Source organism: Lactuca saligna, chromosome 3 (assembly GCF_052625555.1).
Source record: "Lactuca saligna cultivar CGN05327 chromosome 3, ASM5262555v1, whole genome shotgun sequence".
In the NCBI taxonomy this organism is placed as follows: domain Eukaryota; kingdom Viridiplantae; phylum Streptophyta; class Magnoliopsida; order Asterales; family Asteraceae; genus Lactuca; species Lactuca saligna.
The window spans coordinates 57274607-57297520 of record NC_136419.1 but is presented as its reverse complement, the minus strand read 5'-3'; the positions used below and the strand labels follow the sequence as shown (position 1 = coordinate 57297520).

General features: G+C 36.3%; 1 protein-coding gene across 1 annotated transcript; it reads left to right on the top strand.

Moving 5' to 3' along the window:
• Positions 1 to 17501: 17501 nt before the first annotated feature.
• On the top strand, positions 17502 to 20884 carry LOC145036634 (uncharacterized). The gene is made up of 2 exons (XM_078985094.1): positions 17502 to 20154; positions 20295 to 20884. The coding sequence occupies exons 1-2, from the start codon at positions 17520 to 17522 to the stop codon at positions 20585 to 20587; spliced, it is 2928 nt and encodes a 975-aa protein (XP_078841220.1). The 5' UTR covers positions 17502 to 17519; the 3' UTR covers positions 20588 to 20884.
• Positions 20885 to 22914: the final 2030 nt, after the last annotated feature.

The following is a 22914-nucleotide window of genomic DNA, read 5'->3' as shown; positions in this document are numbered from 1 at the left end:
ACATCAAAAACATCAAGATCTACTATGCTAAGCTTCCGGAGTAACTTATACTCAAATGAAATAATCTAAGGGGTCAAATATGAGAAAAAAATGCTAACTAGATTAGATTCAAACAAAGGATCACCAAGATTGAGACTTTATATGTTCTGGAAGATGATGAGTTGAATACATCCTGGATCTACAAGCTTCAAATAAAAAAAGGCTTCTCTAAAGGGTTATTTTTTCTTTAAGATGCACCAAACACACACCAAAACACACACAATGCTCAATATTCTCTAAAAAGGGATTAAGGTTTTGTGAGAATTTCTTAGGGATGAAAGAGACTGAGGATAGAAAAGGCCTTGGGGCTATAAAGTGCTTAAATAGGGTCCAAACCCTAAATTTTAGGGTTTGCCGCTGGTTCGATTACACCATTTGTACTAGGGGGTTAACCGCTTTGTCCAAGGCTCACAATATACACCTTGCGTATCCTAATTGCGCCCAACATAGTTAACAAAAAGGCATAATAATTAATCATTTAGAATTCGAGGAACTTACCTGAAACCAGGCGTTACTATAATTGTTTATATATGGATTGTTTATGATTTAATTGAGATTTGAGATTGTACCTTTATCTTTTATGATGGCTCAAAAACGTAAAATATAACACTTGTTGTTGGCATGTGTTTACTTGTGTCTCTAGCAAATTGAAAGAATTAAACAAAAATATTCATATTCTATAGATAATACTAAATAAATGGTTGTTTATGTGTTTTCCAAACTTAAATAGACTTTTTTGAGAAACATAAATAAATCTTTAATTAAATGCTTGTTTGCCAAAATTAGTTTGTAACATAAAGTTATAGTTTTTATTTGTTATATGAGTATTTGAAAAAAAATTGATGGACGATTTTGAAATTTGTAAAATTACATAAAATGAAAACTGTTTAAAAAAAGATAAATATATAAATATACTTTTAAGGACAATTTTGGAAATTGTTTAAAAAGTTCAATAGGTTTTTATTAAATACTACATGAAATAGCTTTTACATCAATCATGTTTAAACTAAGAGCTAAACATTCCTACTTGAAAACAAAGCTTTTGTTTAAATCGAGCTCTTTGTTAAAAGCTAAATGCATGAAGCTCTCAAACGATCGCTGCCAAATACACCTTAAGTTTGCTTGGACAACATGAATTTGTGAAATAATATTCATGATTACAATCAAACACACTTCTTCAAAAAATTGCTAAAATAACAAAAAAAAGAAATTATTTGATGTGAAACTTTATTCGGTTTAACATGTAAATTAAATTGAGTAAATTGAAACAAAATAACCAAAAATTGATTAAACCGAACATTGTTTGGTTTGGTTACTATTAATTTTGAGAAAAAAATGAATAAACCGAAAACGACTAAATCGAGCGAATAACATACATGTAAAAATGTACGATACTCATTTTAATTTGGGATGAGAATCGACTAAATCCACTTCCAAACTAAGCCAAAAGCCCAAACCTGCAAATTTAAAACTTGGTTGAGTTTACCCAAAAAAAATTCAGTAAAAACAGTACGGATTATTTTTGCTATTTTTTCTAATTTATGTTATGGAGAATTTTTCTTATGAAATAGTCCAGTGATAAAAGTGATGCTTTAATAAAAAAAATTCTTTGAAAAATCTAAACGGGTATCCGGTGTTACCTTCCCTCCCTTAAGTTCGAGAGTTAAAGTCCCACTATGAACATAGATGAAATAATTTATAAGCAGTTTTGTATATATATATTTGTATTTGCCTTTTTCCAAAACAAAAATAAAATCTTTGAAAAATGTAGCTAGCAGTTAAAACTAGTATGCGTGTTTTAAAATTAATTCCATATTTTGAATTATTCACTCATTTATTTATTTACTTATTTAATTGTAGTCATCTTATTGTTTTGAATCAGTTACAATAAAGAACCCACCTAACCTAGTACATTTTTTGGCAAAAAGTCAACCGTGTACATAGGGTATGTTTGGAAGCTAAGAGTTTTTATTTATGAAAAGTCCTTGACAAAAATAGCTGTAAGATTTTGACACACGATTATGAAAAATTCATTGTCTAAAAGACTAAAACTACATCTTTTATCTAATATTTTAATTACTGGTCCTTTTTTTCTACCCACTCTGATTAAACGTCCTCGTTTTATTTCTAGTGTGTTTCTCTCACATTTCTGCTCTTGAATCTTGTATCTATTTCTGTCACTATGAGTTAATGTGGCTGATATATGGAGCACATAAAAGAGAACAGTGGCGGAGCCAGAAATTTTTATATGGGGTACAAAAAATTATCAATAAATATTCTATACAGTTATTATATTTGGAGCATTAAAAAACATGATATAATCTTTTTAGTTGTAACATAGAGCTTGTTTACAAAGATTTTTTTATATACATAAAATAACTTTTTTGGAGATGCTGTAGTACCCCCAACATCCCATTTGGCTCCGCCACTGAAAGAGAAAGAGAGGCATTTGAGTAATTGGTCAAAATGGTACAAATATATAGCTGGGATTGATTGCAACGGGTCTTCTCACATCTGTATCTTTACCATGACTCGACTAATAATAAAGAAAGATCATCCATAGGGATTTAACAGCTAGCAACAGATATTAGTAATGGGTAGTACAATATTATAGTTCGCAAGAAGTATGGAAGGAAGTAACACAGAAACAAATACAAGAGTAATGGGAAACTAATAAAAACAAACTTCTAAAAGAATGTAAGAACTTCTATGATAATTGATCTTTAATTACACATAATTGAAATCTAATTGATTTGTCTATTATTAGTTTTTTGCATATGGCACTTCCAAAAACTATAGTTTTTGGTCTATTTATATTGCTTTTGTACCAGTGCACGTTAAAAACAAATACAAATTTGTTCCGTCTTGTCCAATATTGCATTACAAAGAAGCCTTAACATATCCAAATTTAAAATTACTATATAAGCTTCTTTGAAATCTTCTTATATTTACTATTGAACAGAATTAAAGTTTAACTGAAAGCTACATGCCTACACATGTATTTAGCGCAGGGAATATTGTGCTTATGCTTTCATTACACCATTAATTTACTATGTGGGAAAAAGTATAATGGAAAGCAACGTGTGATTAGGGTAAAAAAGAATGTAAGTTAGATGATAGATATGCTTTTGTTTGTAGGGGCAATCTAGTAACTTTTTATGAGCTTTTTGTTAGCCCTTAGTTGACGTAATTATTGGATTAAGAGTTTTTTTTGTTTAAATTAAAAGCTTTGGGTTGATACTCTTGAATAGAGTTATTGTTTAATTTGAGTTTTTTCTTAAAAAGTGATAGCTAAAAGCTCAAAAAAAACCTCTATGGCCATAGATAAAGAAAAAAACTTGATGACATTTGTGTATATTAAACGTCTATTTTTTCTTTTGTCCTAGATTCAAAATATGCTTGGAATAGCCTACAAACATAGCTATAGATAAAGATTGTGTGTGGGTTTACCATGGAAGAGGATTGAATATGGATGATGGGAAAGAAGATGAAAGATTGAATAGATGATAATTAAATTTAAAATAGTAAATTACAATTATTTGGTTATGTGTTTACTGAATGGTTTGGGTCAAGTTTTGATTTTAGTAAATATAACTATATTCACCCTGGACAAAATTGGTAATTTGTCAATCAAATTCAACAACTTACAGAGCACACATTCCACGGTGGTTTGGATGGTTTTTTCTTGGTCTGAAAAAATTAATTAAATATTCTGAAGTAGAGAAATAGACAGGACTCCATTTTGCTTTGTCAACGTTCCAATTAGTCCACGAATAACTACTTTAGCCAACCAAAGACTGAAATTTTGGTCGATCTCAAACCTAAGTAACTTTTTAGTCATATTTTTTTATATTGTGAAGTTACAATAATTAAGTTTTTCTAAAAATTGCATAGGTGTGGTGAACCAATAATAATTATTATTGAAACCTGTTTGATTTCAAAATATACACAATTTAACTTTTAATTACTTTGACAGGTCAATTGATTTTAGATTGAATCTTTCATAATAATTAGCGTAAATATCACAAAAAACACTTTTTTTGCACAGAAATTCGATATTGACACTGTGTTATTTTTTGTGTCAATCTTGACATTGTGTTTTTCAATTTGTTACAATTCTGACTATTTGACCGGTTAACCAGGTTACATGCTGACGTGACATGATGACGTGTCAGTTTTGATGACGTGACATGCTGATATTATATGCTGATGTGTTAAAATTGAATTTTTTTTCTTACAAAAAACACTAAGTTTTCATTTTTTTTCGATTTTGACATTAAGTTTAATTTTTTCTTTCAACTTTGACATTATTTTTTTTTTTTGTTGCAAATCGAACATCATTTTTTTCAATTTTGTTCGATGTTGACAATTTTCTATTTGAAACCATATAAATATTTTTTAATACATTTAAACCGTATAAATATGTTCTTTTTTTTCATTTAAAAACCATAGTTTTGTATAAATACCTTTTTTTACACTCAAACTATATCTTTATATATAAATATGTATTAGTTATATAAAAAAATATATTTTATATTAAATATGCAACTTTAAAATGTGTTTGGAGGTTTGAAAGCGTATAGTCGATCAAAACTCAGATATCAAGTTTTGCAACCCAATCAAATTTTTACATCTTATTAGAAGCTTATGATTAGTTTGATTCTCATGATATAACTAATGCTTTGAATGTAAGAAAAAAAAAACACCTTGTAATTAAATAAAAATGTGGTTTTAAACGAAAAAAAATATGTTTATACGGTTTAAAATGTAATAAAAGAATATATTTATACGGTTTCAAATGGAAAATAGACAAATTGAACAAAATTTGATAAATGATGTTCGATCGGAACAAAAAAAACGTAGTGTCAAAATTAAAATAAAAAATTAAACTTAGTGTGAAAATCGAAAAAAAAGTGAAAACTTAGTGTTTTTTGTGGAAAAAAATCAATTTTGACACATCAGCATATAATGTCAGCATGCCACGTCATCAAAACTGACAGATCATTATGCCACGTCAGCACGTAACCTGGTTAACAGGTCAAGTGGTCAGAATTGTAACAAATTAGAAAACACAGTGTCAAAATTGACAAAAAAAACACCGTGTCACAATCGAATTTCTGTGTAAAAAGAGTGTTTTTTGTGTCATTTACCCTAAAAATTAATTGGAAACCAAAAACAAACATGTCTAACAAATCCATGGAAGTTATATTAATTGTATCGTTAAAATCCATTATTGGCAGATCCAAATGATTACATTAGCAATCCAAACATATCAGACACTTGGTCTCGTAAACAAACTGAAAAGCCTAAAAACGAAACAAGTAACAAATTAGGATGCAGAAATATAATAAAATGTCCAACAACCGGTGCAACACATATCAAGATAAAGCAAATGTAAATGACAAACAAATAAATAACGAGACACAATTATCTGACGTGGTTCCATAACCGGAATGATTGTGTACATCCACGGGGAAAAACGAAGGACTTGTATTATTAATCAACAATCAAACGGGGGTAAAAGTATCACTTATAAGTGACAACTAACAATAATTATGGATATTGAATTGATTTTCTCTGTTAATGAATAAAGCCCTATAAATAGGGAATAAGATACAATCGGATATACCCTCATATGGGGGCTATAAAATAGGAAATTATATAATAGATAATAAGATATGATCGGCTAATAGTCCCCCGCAGTTTGAGCTGGGGAAGGACGGACGCTCAAACTGGATCGAAATTGTTGATATAGATAGCGAGGTAAGCCTTTTGTGAAGATGTCTGCATATTGCATAGAAGCGGGAATGTGAAGAACTCGAACATGACCAAGACGAACTTTTTCCCGCACAAAGTGGATATCAATTTCCACATGTTTAGTGCGCTGGTGTTGAACTGGGTTTTGTGACAAATAAACTGCAGATACATTGTCACAGTAAACAATCGTTGCTTTGCTTAGTGGAACATGAAGCTCAAGTAAAAGATTATGCAGCCAGGTAGTCTCAGAAACAACATTAGCAACACCACGGTATTCGGCCTCTGCACTCGAGCGTGAAATCGTTGGTTGGCGCTTCGAGGACCAAGACACAAGGTTGGTGCCAAGAAAAACACAATAGCTAGAAGTGGATCGACGCGAGTCAGGACAACCGCCCCAGTCAGCATCAGAGTAGGCAGTAAGTATGTTAGGGGATGATGTAACCAGCTAAAGACCATAGTCTATGGTACCTTGTAGATACCGAAAAATCTTCTTCATGAACTGAAAATGGGGTTCGCGCGGAGCATGCATGAATAAACAAACTTGTTGAACAACATAGGCAATATCAGGGCGTGTAAAAGTCAGGTACCGGAGAGCATCGGCAAGAGTACGATGGAGAGTGCCATCAGCGAGTAGTGCACCGTCAGTGGCACTGAGTTTGGTGGACGTATCCACTGGTGTAGCACATGGCTTACACAAGGCCATATTAGCTCGTTAAAGGATGTCACGAGTGTAAGAAGCCTGTGACAAAAATAACCCATGCTTATAACGAGTAGTCGTGATACCCAAAAAATGGTGAAGCGCCCCGAGATCAATCATAGCAAATTCCTGAGACAAAGAAGTAATAATGTTGTGGAGAACATTAGGGTCAAAAGCTGTTAAGATTATGTCATCGACATACAGTAATAAATAAGCACGATGACAATCGTGTTGATAAACCAATAGCGAAGAATCACAAATGCTACTCTTGAAACCCCGAGAAGTAATAAATGAGGCAAAGCGAGTGTACCAAGCACGCAGAGCCTGTTTAAGTCCATACAAAGATTTACGGAGGCGACAGACCTGAAATGGAAACTGACTATCAATGAAGCCAGGGGGCTGGTGCATAAAAACCATCTCGTGGAGATCACCATGGAGAAATGTGTTCTTGATGTCTACCTGATGTATCGGCCAACCCTATGAGACTGCGAGACTGAGAACTGTGCGTATAGTAGTTGGCTTCACGACAAGACTGAATGTTTCTAAACAGTCAACACCTACAGTTTGTGACTTCCCATTGACCACCAGTCGTGCTTTATAGCGGTCAAGTGTTCCATCAGCTTTAAGTTTGTGACGAAATAACCACATACACCGAATAACTGGACTGTCGGTCGGTCGGGGAACGATTTCCCATGTTTTGTTCACCTGTAAAGCTCGAAATTCATCTTCCATGGCTCGTAGCTAATTAGGGTGAGACATGGAGGCAGAGATGGATGTAGGAATTAGAGAGATAGGTGGAGTAGAGGTGGTATGGAGGTTTATACGGGTAACAGGTTTGGTTACTCCTGCCCGTGCACGTGTGCTCATGGGATGAGTAGGAAGGGGGGGGGGGGTGAGGGGGAGTTTGAGGTGGAGTGGATTGAGGATGAGTTGTTGTAGGTGAAGGTGGAGTATGGGAGGGAGGTATGGGCGTTGATAAAGGGTCGGTGGTGGTGGATGGGGCTTTTGACCTAAGAGAATAGGTCAAGATAGGAGGGTGAGGAGATGAGGATGTGGAGTGAGGTGGTGGTGAAGATTGGGTAGGGGTGGTGGAATGAGGTGGTGCTGAAGATGGAGTAGGGTTGGTGGATGTGGAGTAGGGAAAAACATGAAGGGGGAGGGGGGGGGTCATCAAGAAAGTTAAAAGATATGGAGGGGGTAGGGGTATTGGCAAAGGGAAAAGAGGTTTCATCAAATGTAACATGACGAGACAGATAGACTTGTCTAGTAGAAGGATAAAAGCATCGATATCCCTGAAAGTTTTCCGGATAACCAAGGAAAACACATTTGATGGATCTTGGTTGGAGTTTATGAGATTGAGTAGATGAGATATTAGGATAGCAAGTGCACCCGAAGGTGCGGAGATGGTCATATGATAGTTGGCGACCATAGAGAGAGAAGTCAGGTGTGGAAAAATTTAGGCGTTTAGTAGGAAGGATATTATGAAGGGAGGTGGCGGTGTGAAGAGCTTTAACCAAAAATGAGTGGGGAAGAGAGGCATGAGTGAGAAGCGTATGTATAATGTCATTAATGCGACAAATCCTCCGTTCGGCTCGTCCGTTTTGTTGGGAAGTTTAAGGGCAAGAGAAACGGAAGACGAGACCGTGAATTTGGGCAAAGGAATTAAAGTCATTATTATCGAATTCTCCCCTAATATCACATTGGAATGACTTATTGGTTATGTTAAATTGCGTTTGGATAAGCTTGTGAAATTTTGTAAAAGTGAGAAATGTGTTAGATTTATATTTGAGGGGGTATACCCATACATAATGAGTGAAATTGTCAATGAGGACCATGTAGTATTTGTAACCAGATTTGCTTAAGACCGGGGATATTCAGGTGGATGATCACCTGAATTATATTACGATACCGATTTCCATCCTCAACAAGAAGACAAAAACCTTGAGGAAAAAGTTTGTGGAGTTGGTGAAGGCGTCGTAGCAGCAAAAAAGGGCTCTAAATAGACAAGGGAGCCTGAGGAAGAGATGAGGGAGCATTACCCAGAGTTATTTGCAGCAACGGACTTTGAGGACGAAGTCTGATTCAAGTGGGGGAGATTTGTAATTCCAGTTTCCAGGTATTTTTGTTGTTGGCCTTGCATTGTATTAATTCTGCATTTTGGTCCCAAACGCCAGGTGTTGGGAATGGAATGCTAGGCGTTGGAATGCCAAGCTTAAGTTTGTGGGCGCCAAGCATTCACACGTAGAGGAAAAACCCTAATTTTAGCGTTTTCACACTATTTAAAGGTCATTATAGCCGCAAAACGTTTCTTATCTGTGGCCTCCATCCTTTATAGCCCTCATTTTTAAAGCCTAAGTGTGTGTGAGTGTTTTGAAGCCTTGGGGTAACATTTTGGTATCATTTTAGTGTTCTTGGTGGAGAAGGAAGATCTTTGGAGTGTTCGTGTTGCTCTCTAGCCTTTGGATCTTGACTTTTGACATCTTGAAGCACCTTGTGGAGGCATAAAGTTTATTTCTTAATGACTTCGCTATTAGATCTTGCTAAAGTGTAGTTTTGATGTTCTCTTTGGTCCCAAGAACTTCAATTTTGTGACTTTGGAATGCTCTAGAGGTTTGGGCTGTCCTTTCATGCTTTTTGGAGGGCTTAGAATCATAAAAGTTGAAGCTTGGACCTTGATACCCTTGCATGCTAGATTTTTGGAACTTTAGAGTGCAATTTATGTTAGATTTTGGTGTTGGGATCTTTGTAGCCATACAAAGTCATAAAGGTTGCAACTTTATGACTTTAGATGTTCTTTTAGCATTGGATTTTTAGCTTGAACATTAGGTCTTAAGCCTTTAAGATGTTGGTTAAGGATTTGGGATTTTGTGGTTGTGCCAGGCATTTGGGTTAGAACGCTCGGCGTGTAGACACTAGGCGTCATCGAGTGGATGCCAGGTGTGCTCTCAGAAGCCCATTGGATTGATTTTGGGCCTTGGGCCATTTAGGGTTTTCGGCTTAGATTAATTGGGGCTAGTGAGGAAAGGCGTTAAATGTTCTTTCACCCTGGGAGTTTGACATATGAATGAGATACCTAGTTATGGTTTATGGGTTAATTATTAATTGGCTTTTTATGTGATTGATTAGCATGGGGACTTTCTGGACCAGAAGTCCGAGCAGTTATCTGATTTCCACCAGCTAAGGTGAGTGTCCTCATAGTGTTTAGCTGGTCGAAGGCACCAATGTTTGCCCATGATTTATTATGATTAGGATGCTAGTTGTCTGCATGACTCTTGGATGTGTACTATGATATATGTATATCGAGCGGGGCATGACGAGTATATTGTATGTTATTTCTATTAGTGATTCTTGCATGCATTTTATGTGTCTATATGAATGTTGGTCAAGGCTCGATGTTAGTATTGGCCTTATGAATGCAATGAGGCAGGGCCCATCTCATATTATTCAAAGAGCTATTCCGAGTGGGGCTCGATGCTGCTGGGGCCCGATGTCGGGCGAGGCCTGATGGTTGTTGGGGATGGCCCATTGTATGTTTAATATGCATGGTATGATTTATTTTAGGAAACTCACTAAGCTTCGTGCTTACACTTTTTAGTTTATGTTTCAGGTACTTCCAGATCGAAGGGGTAGGGCTTGGGATGATCGCATTGCACAGACCACGTTGTTCTGCATTTTGTGATTTGATGTACTTGGATGAGTATTGACATACTATGATTTACCTTTTTATGGTTTAAATAACATGTTTTGGATGATGGTTTTACTATTATCAGATTGAAATTTCTAGTCTTACTTTTTGGGATGTTACACACCACCGTTCATCGGCTTTGCTGTTAGAAATTCCTAATAGATGCCTCTCCCATTCAAATTTGAAATCCTAGATCTCGTCGGCCCTTCATTCTCCATCATATCCGTTATCGCCTAATGAGCCACCACCCCATCATTCATCACCATTATCATTTATCGAAGTCATGGTCGGGGCTAGGGTTTACAGAACAAATTTGGAAACCACCTTCGTTTGTCATTTGCCATCACCGTTCACCACTAGCATCTATCTCTGCCAAAAAACCCAAATCCTTGAACATGAAAACCCTATCTCTAAAAATATACCTCTGATGATGTAGATTGGAATGTTTTCTCAAATTTTATTGATGTGAACCACCGACGAAGGATGAAGAATGGTGTCAGTGGTGGTTTCTTCCAAACTAGGAGAGAGAGAGAGAGAGGGAGAGACTAGGAAGAGGGATGTTGGTACGGTGGGGTTTTCGGCTAAACAAATAACAATCCGACGTCAGTGGTTGTCCGATGGCGTGGAGATGGTGGTGATCCGTGAGGCAACAATGAAGTGAGATAGAGAGAAAAAAAATTAAGGAATGAGAGAGTTAGTGGGAAATGGGGTGGGTGTTACTTCGGAGGGGAGATAGAGAGAGAAAAGAATTTAAAAAAGAAATAGTTAAGCATATATTCTTCATTTTAGGTGGGATATTGATACAAGCCCAAAGCACAATAGTCCAATCGTAGACCACCAAAGGCCTATGCGTATCATCCAAAGTCTCGCTCGATTCCAGGACTAATGACATGCAAGGGAGTTAGTCAAAGTTGATTAAGTCATTCCTTATTTTCAGTATTAGTGGCTAAATATTTGCTCACGATTAGTTGTTGGCATAAGGTCCATGACCATTTCTAATTCCTAGTTTTCAGTTAAGAGTCTGCATATTTAATTGATGTAATTTCCGTTTTGAAGTCATGAATGAAATTTCAGAAAATTGTCCCATCTTCTTGATTGTGTTATGTGGAGACTTACCATTTCAAATCGGTATTTATCAACTGCTGCTTTCATCCCGATCCTCATGCCTCCAAAAGCAGAAAACCCACCTGAAGAACCTCTCAATGCCAATGAACAACTAACCGCTCTCATCCACCTTACCACTTCTACAAACCACCACCTGGATACCTTACCACCAATATGAACACCCTCGTCACCCTCCTCACCATTCAACAAAAAAATCCCCCATCACGGGCCTCAAACCCCCCACATCCACACCTTCGTTCCCCCAAAATTTTGCTACCTAATTTCGATCGCTCAAACCCATTAGACTGGATTTTCCACGCAAACAAGTATTTTGATTTCTATAACATGCCTAATAACCAACGCCTGCCCATTGTTGTGTTTTACTTTATTGGAGAGGTACTTAGCAAGTACAAACACCTTGCTAATAACGAGTTACTCACCACTTGGCCGGATTTCATTCGTGCCTTAGAACTCCATTTCGGGCCCTCTTCATAGCGAAACACCAAGCCCAACTGTTCAAATTAACACAAACCTCCACTATGGCAGCCTACCAGGCAGAATTCGAACAACTCAGCAATCAGGTCGACAATTTAACCCCGTGGTGCTTCGCAATTGTTTCATCTCCGGCCTCCAACAGGATATTCAGAATGAAATCGCCATATATAGGCCCACATCCCTCCACCAAGCTTGCGGTTTAGCTAAGTTTATTGAAGAAAAACTTGCATCTAAACCATGCACCACACTTCCCAGATCCTTCTCCAGCAGCCACTCAACACCCATTTCCACCACCCCAAACATAACCACGAAACCTACCACTACCCCACCCCTCGTCACATCTCCACCACCACCCGCTCTACCCTTCAACCGCCTCTCCCTTAAGGCCCTCCAAAAACGCCATGCAGAAGGATTTTGTTTCCGATGCCCAACCAAATATCACCAGGGACATAAGTGTAACCCTCCTCAATTCCTACTCATTGTGGATAACAAAGACGACCATCAACCTGAGGCAACAATTCTTGACACTACCGACACCACTACCCAGGCACCGCCAGACCAATTCCTATCCCTCTCGACCGCAACCTTCTATGGTTTAAATTCCCCCCAGACTATGCGAGTTACCGGGTACATCAACAACTACCCAGTAAAAGTCCTCATTGACTCTGGCAGCACCCATAATACTATCCAACCACGCATCGTTGCAGCCTTGCATCTTCCCCAAGAAAACATTCCGGCGTTTCCGGTTATGGTTGGTAGCGGTGACTACCTCCAGTGCGTCGGCAAGTGTCCTGCCCTAGAAATCCACCTCAACAAGTCGCTATTTACCATACCCTTTTTTATTCTCCCAGCAGAAGGCGCTGATGTAATTTTGGGCATGGTGTGGTTAAACACTTTGGGTCTAATCCTCACTGACTTTTCTATCCCACAACTCATGTTTCAACAAGGCCCATAAGTTATCAACCTAAAAGGAGAACCCCTTGCAAGCCCAGCCTCTCCCACCAACATTCAATATCTCATTAACAAACATAGTGTCGCTTCTCTGCACGCTTTATACTTCCAGTTCGAACCTAACCTCCCCCCACTAGATCCACTACTCCCTACCCATGCAGATCACATAATAGACACACTATTGGCCCACTACAATACCATACTTAATATCCCTACCTCCTTCCCCCATCTCACCCAATATATCACCACATACCTACTCTCCTTACGGCCAATCCAGTCAATGTGATGTCTTACCGATACCCTCACTACTAAAAACAAATCATGACCACCCTGATCAATGAGATGTTAGCCGATGGCATAAGTAACCCTATTACCAGTCCTCTATTCATCCCAAGTCCTCTTGGTACACAAAAAAGATGGCACCTGGAGATTTTGTGTTGATTACCGTAGTCTCAATGCCATCACCGTCATGGACCGTTTTCCCATCCCCACCGTTGACTAACTGTTGGATGAACTTTATGGTGCCTCCGTGTTCTCTAAAATTGACTTGCATGTCGGGTATCACCAAATACGGGTGGCCTTCGAAGATACCCATAAAACAGCCTTTAGAACACTCGATGGCCATTACGAGTTTCTCGTTATGCCCTTTGGGCTCTCTAATGCTCCATCTACATTCCAAGCTACCATGAACGATTTGTATGTTCTCATCTTTTTTGACGACATTTTGGTCTGCAGCTCATCGCTCACCCACCATTAATACCATTAGGAACAGGTCCTTCTCAAGTTGACTTAACATCACTTCAACGAAAAACAATCCAAATGCACTTTTACTGTAGAAAACATCAGTTATTTGGGGCACATCATCACCTCACAAGGCATCCAAGCTGATCCAGATAAAATTGTGTCCATCCAACAGTGGCCACAACCAAAAAAATCTAACACAGCTACGTGGGTTTCTTGGCCTTACAGGGTACTATCAACGTTTCATCCAGAACTACGCCACCATTGTTGCAGGCCTTACCTATCTCCTCCGGACCAACTCCTTCGGATGGAACTCCAAGGCCGAGACTTCGTTCCAGCAGTTGAAACTCGCTATGGCTTCCCTCACCACCCTCACACTCCCTGACTTCACAAGATCCTTCGATGTCACCACAGATGCATCCACCATTGCAGTTGGGTCAGTGCTATCCTAGGGAACCCACCCTATTGCCTTCTTTAGTAAACGATTATGGCCACGCATGCAGGCAGCCTCTACTTACGTCTGGGAACTCTTCGCGATCACGGAGGTGGTCAAAAAGTGGCATCAGTGTTTGATTGGTCGCAAATTCCACATATACACCGACCAACAAAGTCTCAAAGATCTACTCTCTCAGGTGGTTCAGACCCCTGAACAATACAAATGGGAAACCAAGCTCTTCGGCTATGATTTTGAGATCTTATACAAGCCCGGAAGAGAAAATATCATTGCAAATGCCCTCAATCGCATCAACCAACCACAACTGCTTGCACTATCCACAACAGATCCCTCATGGCCGATTGAACTCCGAACCTTCTACACCACCAACTAGGGCAAATCACTCGTACAAAAACTACTGCACAAAGCAGATGGACCCACCATCTTCCAGGTCCACGATGGGCTACTCTACCACCATCACTGCCTCTACATACCCGAAGGCACAACCATTCGCCAACAACTACTCCATGAGTACCCCTGCACCCCCCTTGGGGGTCATTCAAGCATCCTCCCAACCATCAAACGCATCTTATCCACCTTCGTTTGGCCTAAACTTAAACCAAATGTCACCCTGTTCATTCGGAATTGTACCACCTATCAACAAATCAAAACCCCAACCCATAAACCCTATGGGCTCCTTCAACCTCTACCCATTCCTTCCACCGCATGGCAGAACATAACTATGGATTTTATTACTAACTTATCCTTATCTGCAGGAAAAACAACCATATGGGTAATAGTGGATCGCTTCTCTAAAACTGCCCATTTGATTGCTTACCCACTCATTTTGGTGCAGTCACCCTAGCTTCCCTATTCCTTACTCACATCTATAAGCTCCACGGTATTCCCAAAAGCATAGTCTCCGACTGCGACTCCATATTTCTCAGCTCATTCTGGAAGGAACTTTTCAAGCAATTAGGCACCACCTTGAAGTACTCCACTGCGTACCATCCACAATCCGATGCCCAATCCGAAGTTGTCAACCGATGCCTCCAAAACTACCTTTGAGCTTTTGCTAGTGATGAACCTCGCATGTGGTCTAAATTCTTGTATCTTATGGAATTATGGTACAACTCATCATACCATAGCGCCATCGCCATGACCCCATTCCAGGCCCTTTACGGCTACTGTGTTCCTGCCATCAATCGCTACCGGTCTGGGACTACCACCACAGCCTCAATCGATGAAGCACTTAAAGAACACCAACGACTCCACACTGTTTTGAAAGAAAACCTTCACCGAGCCCAACAACGCATGACATCCTTGGCCAACTCACACTGACTCGATAAAGTGTTTTGCTTGGGTGATATGGTCTACGTCCGACTCAGAGACTATTGCCAAAAGACCATTGTAGCCTGTGATACAAAGAAATTAAGCAAACGATACTTTGGACCCTTCAAAGTCATTGAACGAATTGGCAAAGTCGGTTATCGTCTACAGTTACCCCCAGAAGCTAAAATTCACCCTGTCTTTCATATTTCCTTGCTTCGCCAGGCTTATGGAAATCCAATCCGAACTCCACTTCCTCAATGGGACGAGCCCAATGACACCACCATTCCCACGCTCGAGGACGAGCTCGTTGCAAAGCCGGGGGCATTTGATACAAGCCCAGAGCACAACAGTCCAATCGTAGACCACCAAAGGCCCAAGTGTATCATCCGAAGGCCCGCTCGATTCCAGGACTAATGACTTGCAAGGGAGTTAGTCAAAGTTGATTAAGTCATTCCTTATTTTTAGTATTAGTGGCTAAATTTTAGCTCACGATTAGTAGTTGGCATAAGGTCCATGACCATTTCTAATTCCTAGTTTTTATTTAAGAGTCTTCATATTTAATTGATGTAATTTCTGTTTTGAAGTCATGAATAAATTTCAGAAAATTGTCCCATCTTCTTGTACGTGTTCTGTGGAGACTTACCATCTCAAATCGGTATTTATCAGATATGGAACAAAACAACAAAAAAATACCAACCATAGGGACTAAAATCACATGAGGTATTCAAAATTGGACACTTGATGCACCAATAACGGTTTCTGGGGCGGAGCCAGGATTTAAGAATAAGAGGGGCTGACATCGTAAAAATATATTAAGTATATCTTATATCAAAATAATGTGAAAGAGTCTACAATTATAAAAGAGAAAATGACTAAAAATTCCTTTTTAAGTAGAAGTTATACCGATCATTGCAAAAATGACATTTAAAAAGTTTTCAAATGACAATAAACATTGATTTATAATTCTCCATTAACATGCGAATATTAAAAGTTATCTTAATTATAGATACATATGTTCATCAAATGAATTATACTCGTGATAATATAGTTAATGGAAATTAAAAATATTATTGAATACACAAGAAAATTAAAAAACATATTTTGTTCTTTAAATGGAGAAGATATTTTAAGTGGAAAAGATATTGTAGTACAGTAGCCAAGTAACAACAAATAAAAAAGTTGCCTGTTTTTTTTCAGTTTGGTAATTAGATCATTGGTAATTTGAGTAATATATAATTTAATTATTAAATCAAAGGAGGGGCGATGAGCTATAAACATATGAAATGAGCTTATCTAATTAGTACACTAAAAATGTTGGGGGTGGCTGAGTATCCGGCAACCACTGTAGTAACTCCACCCAAAACCACAAAGATCATTTTTTTACAATTTTGTCAAGATCTTTTAAAAAAATATGATCATTTTTGTGAGGCTATATCCCTTTATTTAATGTTACTCATATTTTATTTAATTATCTTCATTTTTAGTCAAAGTAAGTATGTGAAGTTCTAGACACTTTTCAAAGAACCAAATAAATAAATGCAGGGAAAAGTGACATCTCTTTATATTTAATTATCCTCATATTTATCTTATGTTATGGGGTTCACACGTTCAAGGAATGCATCATCAGCTTAATTCAATTATTAGATTTTCTTAAAAGGCCACTACTATTGACCCTATCTCCGTTGAATCATTCATATAACTGACTCATTCAAACAAGAGAAATATAATATATTTTTACTTTTTTTCCTATTTATCTATGTAACACTTGTCACGGTTTTTCATGAGTTGAAAAAAATATAGAAGAAAATTTAATTTCTCTTCGCACAGACATGCTAATCGTCTAAATTAATTAATACCGGTATAAGTTACATAATTTAGATCTATTAATCCATTAACTAATTAACACAGTTTGGACCTGAGAATCTTCTAAATATTAGTATGTGTTGCATAATTTAATTCTGAAGTAAAAGACACACCAAGTGAAACTTGAACTAAAATTTATCTGAAAAAAAATCATGTCTAACTATTTTAAATTTATTTTCTAACGTTCCTTCCTAGCTATATTGTCATGAGCAATACAATTCAAAATGTAATAAGTCCTTTACAGAAAAGTATGGCATTTAACTTCTACATAAAAGACACTCATTGTGGAAAAATATGAAATTGTCATAATTTTCTTTTTAGAATAAGACGAAATGAAATAACCAAGAACAAAAGGGTAGCTCAAGTATAAAGTTGAATACTCAAACCATCATTTTTCAAAACACAACAGTGCAAAGCAAATAATGTCTTCTTCATACTTTTTATTTTTCTCTCTAACTCTACTATTCATTAGAGTACTCTCGCCTGTTCCAAATTTTGCTTCTGCTTCTGTGGAGGAAGGCGATGCTCTTCTTAAATGGAAAGAAACCCTTCAAGTCCCAAACAACTCCTTGCTTTCTTCATGGATTCCTCTCCCTATGAATTCCAGTGCATCGATCCCATGCACTTCTTGGTTCGGAGTAGTTTGCAATACTGATGGGAGCATTCAAAAGTTGAATCTCACGTCTTCTGGGTTAAGAGGCACGCTTCAAGAAATTTCATTCTTTATGCTACAAAATCTTACGCATTTTGATCTCAGGGTAAACAGCTTCTTTGGCCCTATCCCACCACAAATCCGACTCCTCTCCAGACTTATCTATCTTGATTTTTCACAGAATCAGTTTTCTGGTGAAATCCCACCTGAAATTGGAAGCATGGTCTCACTTGAGTTCCTATACTTATACTCAAACAATCTATCTAGCTCAATTCCTTCATCATTGGGTGCTTTGACATCTTTAAATGTCCTTTCTTTGTACCAAAATCAGCTCTCTGATTCCATTCCTTCATCACTAGGAAATCTGAGCAACCTACAATCTCTGTACGTAGCTGAGAACAATTTATTTGGTCCCATTCCTAATGAACTTGGGAATTTGAAATCTCTCACTATTCTGGTGATGGCCATGAATCAATTTAGTGGTTACATTCCTTCATCACTAGCAAACCTGAGCAACCTAAATCGTCTTAACCTGGCTCATAATAAGTTATCTGGTCCAATTCCTATTGATCTTGGGAACTTGAAGTCTCTCACTAGGCTTCTGGTAAGCAACAATACACTTAGTGGTTCTATTCCTTCATCAATTGGAAATCTGAGCAACCTACAATTTCTGTTCCTCGATCAAAATGAATTATCTGGTCCAATTCCTATTGAACTTGGGAATTTGAAGGCTCTCACTAATTTCCAAGTGAGCCAAAATCTACTAAATGGTTCTATTCCTTCCTCCCTAGAAAACCTCAGTAACCTAGAGTGTATGTTCCTACAAAGGAATAATTTTTCTGGTCTCATTCCTAATGAACTTGGGAATTTGAAGTCTCTCACTGATCTTGTAATAAGTAAGAATCAACTTAGTGGTTCTATTCCTTTATCTCTATCAAACCTGAGTAACCTACAGATTCTGTACCTAGATGTGAATAGATTATCTGGTCTCATTCCTACTGGACTTGGAAATTTGAAGTCTCTCACTGATCTTGACATTAGCAACAATAAACTTAGAGGTAGCATACCACCAGAGTTTGCAAATTCAACGCGATTACAAAGGCTTGATTTTTCTTCTAATCAGTTGGTAGGTGAAATCCCTAAGGAATTTGGGAAGATGAAAAGTATGCTGAATTTGTACTTGTCTAATAACCAACTTTCAGGCATTATACCTCTGGAGCTTGGATCATTCCATGAACTCCTTGTACTAGATCTGTCCACAAACAGATTGAATGGGTCGATACCAAGAAGTATTGGTCAATGGGCACAAATCAATTACATGAATCTTAGTAATAACAAGCTCGGTGGAAAAATCCCGTCCGAGATTGGTAAATTAGTTCATCTTGAGAAACTTGATTTATCTCGGAATTTGTTCACACAAGAGATACCATCTGAAGTTCAAAGTTTACAAACTTTGCAGAAATTGGATCTTTCCCACAATAGACTATCTGGTTCTATTCCTAATACTTTTACAAATTTGCATGGCGGAATTGATATCGACCTGTCTTACAATGAGCTCACAGGTCCGGTTCCACCGAGCCCCAACTTGGTGAATGCGTCCGTCCAAGGTAATCCAGGTTTGTGTGGAAATGTTACGGGAGTGAAACTTTGTACAAGTCAAATTACGAAGAAGAAAAACAATCCCTTTCGTCAGAAGCTCATCCTTGTAATCATGCTCCCCCTTATAGGGGTAGTTTTACTTTGTTTATTCACGTATGGCCTCATTGCTTATCGACAACGATGGAAAAAGTCTCCACGTAAACCATTGGATGAAGAAAGTGGTGATTATTTCCATATTACAAGTTTTGATGGTAAAGTAGTGTATGATGATATCTTGAAGGCAACAAATGATTTCAATGAAGCCTACTGTATAGGGACAGGAGGATATGGTATTGTTTACAAGGCTAAGCTACAACCTGACAATGTGGTTGCTGTCAAGAAACTTCATTCATCATCCGAGAATGTTGATCATAGTGGTTTCCTTAATGAGGTACGGGCATTAACGAACATAAGGCACCGAAACATAGTGAAACTTTATGGATATTGCTCCCATGCCCGCAACTCAATTTTGATTTATGAATACCTTGAAAATGGCAGCCTTGGATCTATTTTAAAAAGCGATGTATTAGCAAAAGAATTGGATTGGTTAACAAGGGTCAATATTGTAAAGGGCGTTGCTAATGGTTTGGCTTATATGCATCACGATTGTTCACCGCCTATAGTGCATAGAGACATTTCCATATCCAACATCCTTCTCGATTCTGATTATGAGGCACGCATTTCTGATTTTGGCACATCCAAGCTTTTAAAGCTAGACTCATCAAACTGGACTGCAGTAGCAGGAACCTATGGTTATATCGCTCCAGGTAACGTGATCTTGTGATTGTAGTTCTACATCTTCTTAAGTTTCATGATTTACATAAATATGTATCTACATTAGAATCATGAGAGGTTGATATAGCTTTTTTTTTTGTTTTAATTTTTTCTTATGTTTCTTTGGATGTAGAGCTTGCTTATACGATGGTGGCAAATGAGAAATGTGATGTGTATAGCTTTGGAGTTGTTGCACTAGAAGTGGTCATGGGAAAGCATCCTGGGGAACTCATAACATCTTTACCAACATTATCAGATGATCATCTGGTGTTAGCAAATGTGGGAGACAGTCGGATACCACCTCCTTCATCCCAAGTTGAGAAAGATGTTATGTTAGTATTGAGAGTCTCCAGAGCATGTTTGAATTCCAATCCACATGAAAGGCCAACGATGCACCAAGTTTCAAATCTGTTGATGAAGGCCTAATATAGTGTACTTTCAATATTCTTTATTTTTCTGTAGTTTACTATGATGCATCCTATGATATTTATGCAATTAGATGCCTTCTTGTTAAGATACTACTGATACGTTTTCTTATATCAGCATTAACATTCCTTCTTGTTATGATATTCCGGAGATGTTTTCTTATGTCATTATGTAGTAGATAAATAAGTCAATGAAAATTGCAATCCTTCTAGAAATGTAGCTGCACAAGTTTTGACTGTAGTTTAGCAATGGATTTGTATTAGTTATCTTTTCAGGTGAAATTTAGCAACTTTTTCCATCACTTGGATTTCCAATACATGTAAAAACATATACAGAAGGTTTCAATTACAATTCCTGTTAACTCTTAATACAAGCTTCTTATGAATTACATGTTGAAGAATCTTAACACTAACTTAAAGAAGACAGTATTGTATTACTGTAACAAAAAAAAAAAAAAGAAAAAAAAAGAAAAAAAAAAGAAAAGAAAAAAGAAAAACAAGAACATTGTTAAGTGTGTAACTACTGTATGCTCTTTAAACTGATAATAGGGATGCTGGACTCTGCTGCCTTCCCTTGATGTGATTTTATTTTCAGTTTATGTGATTGAGTGTTACTAGTTCATATATTTTATGTATTCTCAAAACAAGATTTTTTTAAGAATGTTGTAGTGTTACTTATTCGTATATCTTCTGTATCTTGTAATAACCCAAGCCAATCATATGGTAATATTTTTCCCATGACCTAATCTTATACTGTAGGTTTAGTATCTGCCTATAAAAAGGGAAGATGAAAATTAGCCAAATGAAAATTTTATCACAACACGCATATTGATGATCTAATACAGGGAAAATAACAGAGTTTCAAGCATGAAAGAGACTTTAAATCCCTTCAGTACATTATACATGTGGTTGAAAAAGCAATGATAAAGGCTTATTTCTATGAAAATCAAACACTGGCACATGTCCTGTGCTCAGTTTATGCAAAAGAGTTGAAACAATTTGTGATTGACCTAAATGCAAAAATAGCCAACTAGTGAGAGTTTGGCAAAACTAGTAAAGTAAATATTTGAGTACAAGGCGTATAAAGAAAGCCAATATATTTGATTTGGGACTAATGTAACCAAATTAAAAGGGAAATCTATAGATAATTCTCATGATTTTGAGAAAATCAACGATTAAATCCCAAATTTTTTATCGAACGACCAATGAAACTGACAAATTTCTTTATTTTAGCCTCTTTTGACATGTTCAGTAATGGGACCACAGCGTTAATTTTTCCCAAAATAATGATACTTTTTATAGATTTTCTAAAAAAAAATTATAAAATGTATAAACGTATTTTTTAGGTATTTATATTTATTTTTTAAGTATTTTTACGTATTTCTGAATTTTTTTTTTCATTTTTTACATATATATTTTTAAGGGGTTTTTTTTTTATTTTTTTTTATTTTTATATATATATATATATATATATATATATATATATATATATATATATATATATATATATATATATATATATATATATATTTTAAAGGTATATATATATTTCTTTTACATAATTATATGAATTTTTAAGTATTTTTACGTACTTTTATGTATTTTGATATATTTTTCATGTAATTATGTACTTTTAAAATAATTATATAGTTTGTTTTACATATTTTTATGTATTTTTTACGTATTTATATGTATCTTTTAACTTTTTGTAAGTACTTTTAAGCATTTTATTACATTTTTTTTATGTATGTATAATTTTTTTTTACTTCTTGTTTCATTATAAGCTAACTAATAGACCCTGTAAATAAAGAAAATAAAGACTACTTGAAAACAATCATTTTTCAATCATTAGCAATAAAAGTCCTTTTTGTAGGTAAATTCTTCTATTTTTTCTTGTATTCAATTCTTAGATAAACAAAGTGTATGAATATATTTTTAATGACAAAAATATTTGTAAATTTTGTTCATCTAAAACTGAATTCAAGAAAAAATGAAGAATTTACATATAAAAATTACGTTGTTTGTAAGTAGTCTTTGAATTTTTTTTGGAGTAATCTAATGTTTTTTTCCTTCGTTTACACGATCTAGTAGTTATCTTACAATGAAAGTTTGAATAAAAATACATAAATAAATAAAAAAATACAAAAATACTTAAAAATACATACATACATACAAGTAAAATAAATACATATATCTATATACCTTATAATACATATATGTTTCTGGGCCCTCAGTTTTTAAGACTAATATCTTAAAATAAAGGAAAAATTACTAATCTAACCAAATTCATTATTGACTTCTCACTTTCTAGTCAAAATTTACGACTTA

Excerpts from the sequence above, each read along its gene's own strand:
- LOC145036634 (XM_078985094.1), top strand. The coding sequence starts at position 17,520 with ATGTCTTCTTCATACTTTTTATTTTTCTCTCTAACTCTACTATTCATT. Across the intron at positions 20,155-20,294 it reads CTATGGTTATATCGCTCCAG|AGCTTGCTTATACGATGGTG; the intron begins GTAACGTGATCT and ends CTTTGGATGTAG.